Source organism: Sander vitreus, chromosome 3 (assembly GCF_031162955.1).
Source record: "Sander vitreus isolate 19-12246 chromosome 3, sanVit1, whole genome shotgun sequence".
NCBI lineage: Eukaryota > Metazoa > Chordata > Actinopteri > Perciformes > Percidae > Sander > Sander vitreus.
In genome coordinates this window covers 19,895,459-19,911,815 of record NC_135857.1, presented here as the reverse complement: position 1 = coordinate 19,911,815, position 16,357 = coordinate 19,895,459, and the positions used below count along the sequence as shown (strand labels likewise).

Sequence of the window (16,357 nt, the reverse complement as noted above, 5' to 3'; positions counted from 1 at the left end):
GGCCTGTGTGTTCCATGTGTGTGTTTCTTGGCAATAATTTCTAGAGGGAATTATTTGTCTCCTTAAATGTTACTGCCAGATATGAAATGTTTAGTTTAGTTAGTTAGTTAGTTAAAAGTTTCAACTCCTTTTCCGACATGCTTGTTAATGGTACAGCATGTGACCAAAAACAACAGTGAATGTACAAAACAAAACCTACATTTCATGTTGTCTCACACATGCACACAGTCATCTCAGTTTGTTTGTCATGCTTGCAATGCTGTGGCGCAATGAGGGCAACTACACAAAGATGCACTCAGTTACTTTGGCAGCTATTTTAATCTGTAGCCCTGTTTGTTTGTTCTGTTTCGAGGACAGAGAAAAGAAAATAGGCTGCGAGTCAAACAGCTCATTGGAGCAAACTCTACATCTGACACTAAGAGTCAGGGAGAGGAGGAAAACAAACGCACCCATCACACAAACAAACACACACACACACACACACACACACACACACACACACAGATGATGATTCAGACAAAAACTTTACTCTTGTATGTTGATGAATTAAACGTGTAAATCCAAAAAGGAAAAGGAAAAACAGTTGGATTATGGTTCTATTAATGCTAATATAGATTTACTGTTGAGGAACGGGGCTGGATTTAGGGATTACCTTGTACCCAGCATGGGTCCTGCTCTTTGTGAGCGGTGTGGTGGAACAGAGCTCGATGGCCTCAGGCTCGTGAAAGATCACCGTGGGCAAGGGCTCCTTCCTCAGCGTCAGCACATTTAGCTTGGTCTTCAGCATGGTCTGAAAGTGCTGATGGAGAAAAGAGAAGTATACACACTGTGCTTTAGGTAAACGTACAACCAGTACCACACAGCTACTGAAGTCTATAGGTTAACATTTGTAGTTTCCTTGTGAACACTGCTGGAGGCACGAAGAAATGCAACCTCCACAACATCAGCATTTTAGTGTTTTTGTCATTTAAAGAGTGTCGCCACCTTATATGAGATTTATACATGTGTAAATGAAAAATAAAATTCAGCTTAATGCTCTTTAAACCTTTTATGAGGCTCAAATGGTAGAAATACCAACAAAAGACATTGGGATATTATATTTTAAGCTTTTGTTTGACGTGTAACACACACACACACACACACAAAATCTCAGTAGTGAAAACTGGAGGTGAAGGCTAAAAGTGAGATGATGTGAGAGATTTTTTTTTCAGCTGAAAGTGGAATGTGAAGAGCAGATGAAGGGAGTGCTGCCCTCGCTGCCTCTGTCAAAGTAAGAGAGGAGAGCCGCCTGCTCTCATACTACAGTCCATGGCCAGTGTTTCCTGAAGCGGAGCAGAACCACATGGTGGATCTGGCTCCGTGGAATTTCAGGGCTTCCTCGAAACAGTCAAGACAAAGCTGAGCAGCTCATGAAACAGTACTTTCACAACTAAGGAAAAGACACAGGCATATGGCATGTCTGCTGGGCAGTGTGTCTGCAGCTCCCCTCCATTATCAACATCATACAGCAGTAGCAAATAGTCTGTGAAAATAATGTCTTGTACATGGGCAATTACCTTTGAATACGATATTTTTTAATATTAATATTATATTAGGTTTTGCATGCGGAATATATTTAAGTGCAGTTACCTGCTTTGATTCTGACTTGCTCGCTTTCAGACCAGACTGAAATACCTCAACAACTGTCACATGAAATTTGGTACACACATTCATAGTCCCCAGAGGATGACTTTGATGATCCCCTGATGTTTAATTTAGCAGCATCATCTGGTCAAATTTCTTATTTATATATTTTAGACCAAATACCTGCAAAACTACTGACATCACATCAGCCTCACGTGTGTTTACTGCTAATTAAATGTTAGCATGAAATGTTAGCATGCTAACATACTAAACTAAGATGGTGAACATTCTAATTTGGATTCATTATAGCTTACTTAGCATTGTTATTGTTAGCATGTACCTTAAGGCATCACTGTGCCTTACGTCCTCACAGAGCCACTACTGTAGACTTTGTAATTGTATGCGATTCCCTTTATTTCTCACCTTTATTAATATACCCACTTTCTGCTAGATAGATAGATAGATACTTGACTGATCCCCAAGGGGAAATTCAAGGTCCCAGTAGCTTACAGACATCACACACAACATACACATACATCATGAACAGGATGATAAAAATAACAAATAACAAAAAACAAACAAATCCACATGAATAATATGGACAATAAAAGAAAAAATACTAAATAAAAATCCACATGAATGTACTAAGGGATGTATAAGCATGAGACGCTTGCAGTGACAGGTCAGGTAAGGTGCTCTACGAGAGTAGGGCTGCACGATATTTTGTTTCATCGTCTACACCGCGATGTGCGCATGGGCGATAGTCACATCGCAGGACGTTGGGATGTTGACGCTACAACTTCTTTGCTGCTTTAAACTTTCACCGTTCTCCATTTCCATGATTGTTACCGGCCGACCCTTCCCCTTTAAGACAGGTGGTCATGTGACGTAACGTTAGTCCGACGGGGTGGTGGGTTGTTATGGGAAGTGAGGCTCTCCCGTGTGTAGAAAAGTACCGTAAGCGGCATCTGCCGCTGACACAGTGATGCACATGCTTTTCCATGTAGTGAAGCTACAGTAGTCAGTGTTGTATGTTCGCTGCAAAGACAAACTAAATCACCTGATTAATGCAACGTAATCACGACATCTCCTGACCATTTTTCACCGCAGAAAGCTGCTACCAGCCAGGCTAAAGCTAACATAGTTAGCCTAAAGAAACAAGGCGTCTGTCCCAACTAACGTTATGCTTCGGAGCTGCGACGCTGGAAACGTAACACTAATCTACAACAGCAGTCTGTTTCTGATATAACGTCATTAACACTGATTTAAGTGCTCTTGGATACACAGTTTGTTGCAAGAGTGTGACATGCAGGCTCTGCATGCACAGCAAACCACCAATCATGATCAATTTTAATCAATTTATCAAACAACCAAAGCAGGCCCCGCTAGTCGACCACAACCTGACATTTAGAGGAAGCAACATGCATGCATTATTAATATCATTCACTTTAGCCTGGATTAATAGTATTACATTAATACAATGGTGTCATGTCAGTCAACCAGTGTATTTCTTCCTAATTTCCCTCTCCAAAATCACTTCAGTGCTTACTTGCTTTGGTTTTTGTAAAGCATTAAAGTTCAACAAAGACTGGGTAACATAAGAATTTCCTTTTTCCTTTTTATTTTCTTTGTAGATGCTCTCCCCTACAAAAATCACCCCAGTAGTTGAGAATGATTTAGTATTTCTAAATAGGGCTATTTATGTCCTCTTGTAAAAATTAGTCTTAGTCCAATAGTGCAAGGAATATAGACATAGTAATATAAAAACTATATAGCAGTGCTAGGATAAAGTTTTAAAAAAAGACAGCATTAAATATGGCATTATATGGGAATAAAGTGGACAGTAGGATATACACAAATCAACAGTCAATATTAGAGGTTTGAGAGGCTATGTACAGACAATTGTAATAACAGGCACTAATCTAGTCATCTATCAGTGTAAATCTCAGAATATGTTTTAAAATGAACCATTGTTCTGTTAAGTACAGATTCTTTTTTACAAATGCTTCCATTCACGTTTTTTTCTCTTTGGCACTTCAAAGCTGTTTTCCGTGTTGGACCTGCACAATGTCCATTTTTTATGCAACAGATGCTCAACATTTTCAGGCAATGAAAACAGTCAATCCTGCCAAAACAGGCTGCCATCAATCTTCAGTGTTGGTTTGTTTGGCAAAGCCAAGTAGAACATCCTCAATCAACTTCAAGAAATAGATTTGGTGTTCAGTCTCTAAATTTAAGACCACTGCATTGAATATTGGAATATAAATATGTTACACATATTCAATTAAAAACATTATTGAGTATTCTTATAAATTTCCTAGCATTGGTGCTTTGTAGTCTGCCTCGTCGATGCCTGTGACACGTTTAATTACATTAATCTGACTGCAAATACCTGTCATTTGGCTATATTATATTACCGCTACCCTACCAATAACAATACTATTATTTAAGGTTTTGAAATTGTATGTACAAATGTCATTAATAAAAGCAACAAAAAAAAATGAGTGCCATCCAACTAATAGCCCCACTCCTATGATGATGCCCTTCAGTACAACATGCAACCTGTTGGAGCAGAAACTCCAGGAACACCTCCCCAAGTAGGGGGGGCTGTCAGGAAAGAGGATGATAAGGCAAGAAAAAACAAGGAGCAGATGAAGGAGAAAGGCAGAAAAAGCAAGATGGAGCTGTGAAAGTAAAGCCACATGTGTGTAAACGCTCGCTGACCTCCGCATCAGCACTTTACAGCTTCCTGACAGTGGCTCACATTCTTGCGGTTGGGGGTGGGGGGTGTGACGGGCTCCCCGACTCCTCCACCCCCCCACCAGGAGCAAAAGGCCTGAGCGGAGCAGAGGGCCACTTGTGGGGTAACGCTGGAATTCTATTTATAATATTTATACTGCATGTTTATGTTTTTTATTTCTCAAGTCCCAACAGTCTCCTCATTAAGTTACTGTTGTTATTGATTCTATTTCTGACTTTAACTTGGACCCAGGCAGGTTTTCTGTCTCCACTATCAGGGCAGTGTGGTTTGGTTACAAGACAAGGGTCGTGTCTACACCTCAGACCTAAATGCTAAACAATGGCTGCTGTCACAAGAAAACCTCAAATATCTAAATAATGGTCCTCTTTCAGGAGTAGGAACCTTGTTTTAAGATTGACACTTGAGCAATCACACAGGGGCCCGATCTCCATACATACTAGAGGCTGGATACCCCACCCGAACCCGACAGGACCCAACGGGACCCGACGGGACCCGCCGGGCCGGGCCGGGTTCAGACAGATATTTAGAAATTATGTTCGGGTTTGGGTCGGGCTCGGTCACATCAGCGCAATATGCATTTTTAATCACGTCGCTTCATTTCTTGACATAACTGTCAGCCTTTGTGAGAGACCGTGAGGAAGAATCTGAAAGAGGAGCTGCCATCTCTCTCCCTGTCCTCCCCTTGCAGCTCACACAGCTCAGCGGACCTATGTGTCATTAGTATGAGAAAAAAAAATGAGATTTTAACTGCGTCGGGCTTGGGTCGGGCTCAGACATAAATATCTTAATGCCTGTCATGCTCGGGTCGGGTTCGGTTACTGCTCTGTCGGACGCGGGCCGGGCTCATACAGAAAAATGCAGCCCGATCCGCACTCTAATACATACTACGTAAATGTAGTAAATTTTATATGTCACCATCTATTGACTTGTATGCACTTGCATTAAAACCCATAAATCCATGATAAATGTAATGTTGTATATTTACATCTGAATAACACCTCATATTAATGTAGCTGTCACACTACTAATACACACAAATGGCTCAATGCCAGCTATAACTCACTTGAGGCGTCGCCAAAATCCACACATATCAGAAATCTAATGGTAGGGTCTTTAAACAATTTCACAACTCTGCCAGGGTTTGATAAGTGACAGCCAACACCCTGTTTGGCCTCAAGTCCTCAACGCCATGCCCTGAGCTCTTTGGGTCCTATCTGGGATTATCACCAACATTCTTACATGAATTTATTGGTTTGACTTGGACGAATTTCTGAACAGTAGCCCACATTTACAGCAACTGCGAAGAATGTCTTTGTCAGCGTCAATCTGCATTTTATGCCTGAGTCAATGAAGCGCATGACTTCTCCTCAAAACCAGGTTCCCCTGTTTTAAAGGATCCAGGGGCACCATTGCTAAATGATCACTGAGATTAATTTTTTTCTCAGTGCAGTTGCTAATTATTCCATTACATTCAGATTTATTTGTATGACAAAAAGATTCCATGTCTTGCAGATAAATGAAAAAGTTAAATGTTTAAAGTATTTGATACATCGAAAAAAAATTTGATTATATGACTATGAGACTTCTTCACACTTGCCACTTGCTATCATTCTTCAGTTCCCATTTAGCTACAACAAAATATGCCATTTGTTGATAGGCCTGGTTTTTTTTTTCAGTCCACATGCAGTTTAATTACACCTCTTTGATTACTACTAATTACCAACTATTGTTACATCTATTTATAGTTACTAAGTTGTATTACTTCCACTCTATATATTTGGACTTGCTGTAAATCCAACCGAACTATTTGGTTATTTGTTAGCCAGTTATGACATTCACTTTCATAACATTAAAAAGGTCTGTATATATTTAGCACTGCAGCATGACTGTAATGCTAAATGCATCCAAAATGACCCATTGCTGTACACATGTGATTAACATGTATTTAAAGAAGTCACAATAAAAATGACCAGAACTCCTTTTACAACTTTTTAAATAATTCTGTTATTAGGGCCCGAGCGCCGACAGCGGTGAAGGCCCTATTGGAACTGAAGGAATTATTTTCTGCAAATGAATTGGCTTTTTGAGGGGCTTAACATATTCAAAAACTCACCAAAATTGGCGTGCGCATCAAGTCTGGTGTAAATTTACGTATTTTACGTATTTTGGGTTTTGGGAATAGGCACACAAAAATGGCTCGCTAGTGCCCCGTACAAGGTTAAAAAAATTGAGCCCCTGCAGTACGTTTAATGTAGACTCACGAAACTTGGTACAGCCATACCCTAAACCCAACAGGAAGTCCGCCATTTTGATTTCAAAGTTCGAAATTAGTGCGATTTTGGCCATTTCCACGTCGTACTTTAACGAACTCCTCCTAGAGATTTCACCCGATCAACTTCAAATTTGGTCTGTGCCATCTTAAGACGTTAAAGATGAAAAGTTGTTAAAAGAAAAACTTTCAGTCATAGGGCATGGCTGTGGCGGGGCGGCCATTTTGAGCGTTTCGCCACCGAAACAGGAAGTGGGTGTAACTTGAGTGTACATTGTCCAACTGGCTCGAAACTTTTCATGATTCATAAGACTCTAACTCTGAGGACATTTACCGCACAAAATTGACTCAACGTCATAGCGCCCCCTTGTGGCAACAGGAAGTAGGCCCAAAACTATACGTGCTATACTTTAACAAACTCCTCCTAGAGATTTCATCCAATGGACTTCAAATTTGGTCTGTACCATCTCAACACATTAAAGATGAAAAGTTATTAAAAGAAAAACTTTTCGTCAAACGGTGTGGGCGTGGCATGGTGGCCATTTTGAGTGTTGAACAAAGAAGTTGTTGTAACTTGAGTGTACGTTGTCGTATCTGCCCGAAATTCGGGTCCAGGCCTGAGGACATCTACAGGCCAATATTTACTTTTGGTCATAGCGCCCCACGCTGGCAACAGGAAATGCGCCTTATATGACAAACATCATCCGATTTACTTATGTGTGATTGACATGTGATACTGAGCTGCCCCCTATACTTTAACCACGCCCAATTACTCAGGCCACGCCCCCTTTCATAACATTTGAACCGTTTAAGGTAGAGTCTTGTGTGAGGTATCATTGAACTCAGAAGAGAGTTCCTTTTTAATTGGTGATGGTTTGAACCGCCCCCTATAATTTAGCCATGCCCCTTTTCACAGCTAATGAACTGTATGACGTAGAGTCTTGTGTGAGGTATCGTTAAACTCAGCAGGGAGTTCCCTTTTCATTGGTGACGATTTGCAGTGTCTGAGTGCTGCGCAAATGCACGGTTGCAAGGAGCGGCGTCCGCCAGTAACCCCGACACGCGCAGAGGGGCGAGGGCCCGTCCATTGCTGCTTGCAGCTTTAATTTATATTTTTATCGTATAATGAGTTGATTTGCTTAAAAAAACAGTACTTCCAATCAACTTTATCCCACAATATTTTACATAGGCCTAACGCCTTTTTTTAAGAGAGAAGCATTCATATTTAGAATAGGGCAGACGACCAAGTCTAATCCCACAGATCCAGCACTGCCAACTAATTCTGAATGATTGCTCCTCAAGTATGTTCCTGCTTAATGCTTGAAATCACAAGTGTCATTAAAACAAGTACAAATGCAAATTTTTCTAAGAGTCTTACGCGCATTTAAAAATATATCAATCCAAGAAAACATCTGAACAATCACGTCCAACAGACAATCAAGCAGAGGAGAGTTTGCCCTCTGCTTTGATGAGCTTAGCAGGTCACAGATGGTAAGTTAAACTTTTGGCCCCCTGAGGGAGCATTCTTACAGGAAAGAGGTTCTCGGGTCAATCTCATGGTTAGACTGCATAACAGGGTAAAAACAGACCTCTGCTACGCCTACTGAGACACAAAATAGGGGTTATATGGCTGTGATCATGACAGTAGGAAAACTGGAAGCTGGAAATATTGTTAAAAAAAAAAAAAAAAACACTGATTCGAAAAAAAAATCGATTCACATTCGTATCACGATTCAAGCTGAATTGAATTGAATCGTGACATTTTCTGAATCATGCACCCCTAATGATATTGTGAAAAGATACACCCCTTGGATACACAGATGACTACTGGTTCATCCTAAAAACATTTTTGTAAAGTATGGTTAGGAGCTTAACACAGACGACCTCAAGACCAAAACAGTTTGTCAACATTAGCCAGTGTCTCAGACACATCTGCATAGACGGACCCACATACACATGTAGCGGGCTGGAAGACGAAAGAGTGTGTAGAGCTCTGTACCAGATGTTGTAGGTCTGTTGGCAGAGTGCAAGACACTAGAACATCACTGTGTGTTACCAGGTTATCTTTACTGCATCAGTTTTCATTTTCAAAAGAGAATACATTGAAATGTAAAGTCAGGAATGGTCCAGAAACAGAATCATATAACTGTTTCCATGAACAAAAGAAAATTTTGTATCACCATTACCGGCTTGGGGTTTACTTTTGGTGGTGATGCCTGCAATCAGTGTGGCCCCTACCACCATATCACAGTTGGTGTACATGGACAGGAAATAGAGATGCACCGATTACAATTTTGTAGGCCGATTTCGATTTTCTTTGAGTTAGGCCAGCCGATACCGATTTTAGCCGATTCCGATTTCATTTTTTCTAACCACTTTACAGCACACACAAATATTTATTTTCTACCTTTTCTTTAGTAGAACATTTTGCACAGAACATAGAAAATGTTTTGAACAGATAATGGATCACTATAAAATAGAACTATATAAATTACTCCTGGTGTGGGAAATTCACACACATCTAAAGTGCAATGTTAGAACCATTTCCTTCTTTTCACATCCAATATCCAACTAAAAAAAATGTGACTTTGGTTTTTGGTGTCGTCCCTCCACGCCCTACTTTTTCCTTGCAGGTGTTGCATATTGCAAACTTGTTATCTTCTGCACACACGCTGAAGAATTTCCAAACAGCTGACATGTTGCAGGTTAATTCACAAGGTTCCCTACATGTGCGAGAATAGCGCGGGTACGCGTGACACACGGCGGAAAAGTTGAGAGAAAGGGAAAAGAGACTGTGCTGTCGCGTGTGTGCGTGCGTCCTTGAAAACTGTAACACGTATAACTTATGTTGTCAGTTAATTGTAGCATTGACCAGCATGAAATCGGCATATGTCAGACTGACCTGCCGGTTGCCGGTCATGGCCGAGCACGTGAAAACCGGCCAATTCCGGTCACTGGCCGGTCTATCGGTGCATCTCTAACAGGAAACAAACCATGACAGTTAGTATGGACAGAGCTTTAAAAGAAGCCAGAATCTTATTCAATGACCAAGTGGGACAAATTTTCTATGGAGAAAAACAAGGAAGTAAGAGCATCAAGCATCACACCTTGAGCTGCGCATTGCTCCTCCTATATTAGCTGACAAAACCTAAAAATACCCTGTGGCGTTTTCTTTTAAACAAAGTTTTGTTTACATTTAGTATTACTCACCAAAATGAATTGTATGCTTGAGGTCTTCTAGAAAACAACAAAGCCAATTTCAGAACCTGCACCGTTTACATCCATTCCTGTCATAGACAGTGGAATAAATGGACACAGCGACGCCATAGACTTCGACGGAGACCAGTGAAGTCAATTAGAAGCACTTTTCCGGTGATGGCTGAGCATATTGCACAGCCTCAAACTGAGCTTGATGACGTAGATGTGACGTGAGCAACCTGTCTGAAATTTGTAAGTCTTCTGGTAGCCGCACCAAGAGAAATCTCAATCATTCCGAATCTGAAGACGAAAAAAGAGACGGAGACCGTGAGTAGGAACTGTCCATGAGCATAGGAGCAGGAGCAAAACGTTGCTGAAATATTTTGTTCCGATGCTTTCATGGACTCTCTATGGGCTTCTCCCTTGACTGTATGCCTCCACGTCCCCTGCGAGCTTCTCCTGACTATACGGTAATTCCTCTACCGTGTGACAGAAAGTTGCGTGGTTATGACACAATCATTAGCCTATTTTTATAAAAACGGCTGCTACGGGGCCATAACGTGAGATACAAGATAATGGAGCCTTTTATACATTGTCGTGTTTCTTTAGAAATAAACAATGGACAAATAGAGTCTTTAAACGCTTCAGATGTGAAGTTATTCGCTGTCAAAGTGACGCCAAAATTAATGGCAGTCAATGGAATGCTAACGGAAGGTGATGGCTTGTTAGCCTCAGAATTTCTCCATAGGAGGTACGCTTTCCGGATGCTCGCTTACCCCCATGATTTTTGCCTGCTGGCAGTCTTCTTCTTCCCCGCCATTTGCTAATGCATTGCTAAGTTTCTTGGGATGTTACTGCCACATGTTGATCAGTGGAATATCAGGAAACTATTGGCAGTAATATGTATCCTATCGCCCATGTGCCTATGCGTCCTTGAGTGTGTACACGAGAAACTAACCAAATGGGGACAGGCTCATAAAAACATTGTCCAATTGTGCCACTAGTAGCCAGAAACTCCATAGGGTACCTATGATAAGCTCATAATAACCAAGATATTTTGCTTACAAAACAACAGGCAACAAACCACTGCCATTAGCCAGTGAGAAAAGAGCCCGCATGTGGTGGCAGTTACTACCTAAAGCCAAAAGTGGGATGCACCTCCTTCAGTTTATTGCATGGTAAGGACTGGGCAGTGTAACTTTCTAAGCTGTCCCTCTATGTGTTTACAGTCTCCACTCTCTGATCCTGGGACAGTTTATGAGGGGAAATATGTCTGAGCGGAGTGGACTGTGGGAGGTCCCTACGCAGAGGAAAGCCTATTTTTCTTAACCATGATTGGAGCACAAGGGCGTGTGGGAGGGAGAAAGTCAATGATCGGATGTTGTGATTGGTGGGTTACTTCTGTAGGAGGAAGTGGGTATTAAAGTACCCAAACCTCAGAGCCTGGGGGTGGCAATTTCTGGCTGGCAGTAAAAACATCAACAACTGTTTGACATAAACAATGAACCCACCGCAACATCTTAAATAGTCTACATGGAGCCAGGGCATATGAAACATCTGCTAATGACAACAACAAAAAATGCCCCACTGAGAAGAACATGGACAACTTAAATGTGTTCCATTATTCACCTACTGTCAGGTAAAAAACTGTGTATAGTATGTCCAAAATACATACCCAATACCCAATGAATACCCAATACCCAATGATCAATGAACTCTCTTGGCCTCTCATGTCATCAGGTAGAGGGCTGCTAACTTAATGTGCAAACTAAACATGGAAACGCAGCATGTAGTTATCGTGCACCATATGCATATGGAGCCAGAGCGTGCGACACCTTTTTCTTATACAAAATAAACTTGCCTTGCCAATAAATTGTCAGTCGCTTGATTAATTAATTAGCCTAGTTGTTTCAGTTGTAACATGTTCACAAATGTCCCTAATTGAATGGTAAAAACTAGTAAAATGTGTGATAATGTTTGTGCTGATTTTGAATATGATGTTCACATTTTTCTCAATAAGTTATGAACCCACAACCCAATGGGATATATCAACCAGCTTGTTAAACGCTTGGGTACAATTTGTTTATTTTACCTGGGGGACGTGAGCGAGCTTCTGCAACATACCCATAACCCAAAACATACCATTCTTAGTAGACATGCAGCACCACAATTCCAGCCTTAATCTAGCAAATGAAAATATTAACCCTGCTAAATACCAAGACACAACAGGGAAAAAAAAGGTAAGGCCAAAAAGTGCGATCCAATGAAGTGTTTTGTACAAAAAACAAGTAAACTCTAAAGAAAAATAGCTACATAGCTAAGACACTTCCGTTTTGACATATGGGAAGGATAAGACTGTCAGATCAACATGGCATTATAACTGAGTAAACATACACGCCACTTTCCTAAAGCCAAATGGCGTGATATCTGTACGCATTTTGAGCTATCCAAGTGTACACTGTATGTGTCTACACTGTATACAGCGGATGTAAACATACCACGACGGTGACCAACGTCATATGCTTAGGGAAACAATAAACGGTTGGGTTTAGGAAAAGAACATTGGGGTATGCTTTCTTAAAAAAAAATAAAACGGTTGATAAATGCAACGCGATCCCGGCTCTCCTGGGTGAAAGTCCCAACCAACCTCCCTCCTTTCATACTACTATGAAAGATACTACTACTATATTAGATAATTCACATCTAATATAGGCCAATGGAGGCCAAACAGCGTTGATAAACATGCTAAAAAACGATTATGCGTCTTGATAACATGCCAAAATGGCATACGTATTGGCGTGTCATACATACGCCACTTAGTGGATCAGTCTGGTCAGATGCAAATCCGTTGAAAACCTTAAAAATGTATAACTTCCAAGCAGGAGATTCTACCTATTCATCAAATACAAAGAGCCAAAAGCCAATTTGTTCACAAGAGGCAAATGTGTGCTGGCTGAATAAATGTGTCGAAGGCACCATGGGAATTTGTTGCCAGTCTGCTAGTAGATTCCTTTTGCCACCAATGCCACAGTCTCAACAACATAGCTGTAGCCACAAAGCAACCTCAGACAGACAGACAGACAGACAGACAGAGGGACAGAAACAAATAAAGGCAGGCGGAGATGGCCACAGTAACAAGAAAAGAAGATGAAACGATAGTGGCGGGTTCCCACCGTGTTTGAACTCAGTCAGCTATTACTGCACTGTCAGGTCCACATCTTTTGTGGTGTGCTCAGCCCTGTTTGTCAGAGTCACACACATTAAGTGTCACAAGTGGAAACCATGGCTAAAGGAAGAGCTGCTGACAGAGGGGAAAAAACATTTTGGTAGCCCTAGGGATATTCAAAAAGGAAGTATGTGTATGTGTGTGTGTGTGTGTGTGCATGCTTAACCCCTATGCCAACTTGCATACGAGACCCAGAACACTGCATATTGCACAATCTGTTGTTGAACCAACATGGCCTCTGCCTGAAGAAAAAGGGCCCCCCGAAACTGATTGAGGCAGCGAAAGGTAGAAGGGATGGGGAAATGGACACAGAGACAGGGAGAGGAAAACATGATGAGAGAGGCACCGACACACAGCATTGCAACACACACTTTGGTACCATAAGCTATATATATTTTGTCAATATAAAAGCGGCTTGCCGCTTGTCATTGGTGATGATGCCTAACTCATTCCACACGACCTGTATCTTCTCACCCCACACATCTCTTTCCCCCCCCTCCTCTTCCCTGCCTGAGCGTGAAACAAAAATGCAGCAAGACATCAGGTGTTGCTATGGCAACAGAGGACAGCACAAGTGAGAATAATATGGACGGATGCCATAGTGAATGAAAACAACAAAACAGAAGATGATAAAAACTAGTACATTCTCGATCAGCTACCTGACACTTTCAGCTCTAGAAGACCCCACCACTCCTGACTAAAAAGAGGTAATGGATACCAGTCTAAAGGATGGCCGTTGCCAGGGTTACAAAGCAAGCAATGGACAGGTACTGCTATCGTTCTATAGAACCACTTTTCACTGTAAAAGTATAATGTAATTTTGAACTATAACATTTTATTTACTGATCCAAAAGATATTGGCAGTACATGTGGATTCATATGGGTTTCTGCGGTTTACATAAGAACAGAACTACCTGGGCAGACTTTGTTGATCCAAATTCACCTCAAAAGTCATCTATCAAGTTAAACATTGCCATTTAGTGTTGCTAGTTTTCAAATGGACAGCAGGAACATGCTAAACTCTTTATCAACTTTGGGCCACAGCTGGTCTCCAGGAGGTAAGCCGGTCTGAGCCAAGTGGCGGTTATCAAAAGTATGATATCTTCAAACATGCAAACCTGCCTTTTGTCTCCAGCTAGCATTGCGCTTTCACGAAACTGTGTCCAGCATTTCCCATAATGCAACTCAACGAACTCATTAACTCAACATAAATGCCCATGTTTCCATGCCATCAGTTTGTGAAGCATGCTTCCTGTTTTTGAGTCTCCAAGGCTAAGCTGAGAGAGCCCTGATGTTTTGTTATTTTCTCAGACTTCAGAAAGCTCTCCCCATGATAAGTACCGGTAAACTGATCTTCAAGTATAAATCGGTGGAGTGTCACTTTGAAAAATAGCTCTGCCTACTCTTTTATATGCGCAAAAGTTTCAGAATCTCAATTAAGTGGTTCCCAGATGTAACAGCAGTAAAATCACACTGGTTCTTCATACATAGAGGATGCATGATAACGTGGATGCAGCCCATTCTGCACCCTCATAAGCTGATAATCAGTATAGTGCTGATATGACAGTTGCTAACATGACATCCCAGTTCTATCACTCTGTTTTGACCATGGGGCTATTCTCTATTTGTCTTTTAGTGTGTGATTAGTTGGCAAAGTGCAGTGACTGGAATGATTAACTTACTCACATGCACTACCCAAATTTACTTAAGCAAGGAGCCACGGAAAATGTGAGATATATGGTGACTGAATGACACTTGTTGAACTTGACACTGAAAGTTCATCCAAAAATCACAGCTCAGTGTGTTCAATCAACCCTAATCAATAACAGCTAATAGAGTATAAATGATAGAATGTCATCCAAATGGTGATGGTTCTGGGACGCGGTTGCTAGGCGACACACGAGCCAGTAACATTACTTGGACGTTTAAATGAATTAAGCGTCGGGGGTCATGCAGCTGTGTGTTTACCGGATGATTTACAGCGGCCCCTAACTCCACATCTGAACACCGGAACTCTCGGTTTAAATAATTCGTGATTCCATCTTCTTGACGCCTGGGCAGAAGAAATGATTGTGCAAGTTCACTTGGCAGGCAGTCCGCAGTCCTACATCTGGAGAGCATTACGTCTGCAGGAGACGTGAAGCCAGACTCGGTGCACAGCTTGCCCCTGGATATCAAACTACGTGTCATTAACGGTGTGTTTTCCATTTCTTAACAGGTCGCAGGCGGCAGGTTACTCTCCAGAGACTGTTCTTTTTATACTTCATTTTAGCACGGGAATGAAGAGGAAAACAGTAGATTAAGCATCCTGATGTGACAACATGAAGGGAAAATAGACTGACAACAGAAAAGAAGGCCTGCAGTTGCACTCAGTAGGTTAGTGTGAAGGTAGAGTATTGGATTAAACAGGCCTGTGGGCCAAAATAGGCGTTTTATACACAGGAATATGCTTGTCTTTGGCAATTTAAAAATGTTTTTGCAAATCTCCAGCGGTATATCACCGGAATGCAGCGGAGGTACAAATTGTTGCACTGTGTCCCCGGTTTGCGTAACATGAATAGGTTCCTTTTAACGTATCACAGAGGTAGAGAGATTAGCAAAATAAATGATTGTATAAATACCTAGAACGTGTTCCTAACATCTTAAAGACGGCTAACAACATTCGAGCGAAAGACGTTGCTCACAAAACATCTGTAGCTGCTCAGGAATCGTAGCAAGTCTCTCCAGGCTGAAGCCATGCACAGCACGGGGGGGGGTTCAGTGACTGTTACCACGGCTCAACCGTTTATTTACTGCTGCCATGTCGACAATAAGCGTTGCACACACATCCGAATCTTACCTGCAATCGCTCCGAAGCGGGTTGCCACATATTAGCAGTATCAAAGGTTTTCCGTCTTTAACTGCAGCTTGTTCTCTTTTCGTAGTCCGGTTCACATCTGCTCGCTTTCACGGCTTGCCTCACTGTCCTCCTTCAATCTGGACTGCTCGGTAATGAAGAATACCGTATGTTGCTCCGCCTGGCTGTAGTTATCAGACCGACCAGCAGGTGGAGGTACCATGCTCTCTGTGTGTCTGGTCGGCTCATAATGCTGCTTTCAGGTGCTTTAGGAAATCGAGGCTTCCACCAGAGAGGCGAACAAACAAACAGTGACAAGGTGGATTTGAGCTTCAAGCAGAAACTAGCTTACATGTGCAACTATGCTAATAGCATAGCCTGCTGTTTAGATGCTGTGTGGCTGTGTTTTTTAATTGTTTTATTTCAGAAAGATTAAGACCATAT

General features: G+C 41.6%; 1 protein-coding gene across 1 annotated transcript in view; it reads right to left on the bottom strand.

Moving 5' to 3' along the window:
* The window catches only part of pid1 (phosphotyrosine interaction domain containing 1), a 33,065-nt gene extending 16,980 nt beyond the window's left edge, over positions 1-16,085 (bottom strand). The window contains exons 1-2 of the mRNA XM_078246438.1: positions 15,917-16,085; positions 653-799 (exon numbers count right to left, since the gene is read on the bottom strand). Coding sequence (XP_078102564.1) covers positions 653-799; positions 15,917-15,946 — 177 coding nt within the window. The 5' untranslated portion in view covers positions 15,947-16,085. The remainder of the gene's footprint in view (positions 1-652; positions 800-15,916) is intronic.
* Between the last annotated feature and the right edge of the window lie 272 nt (positions 16,086-16,357).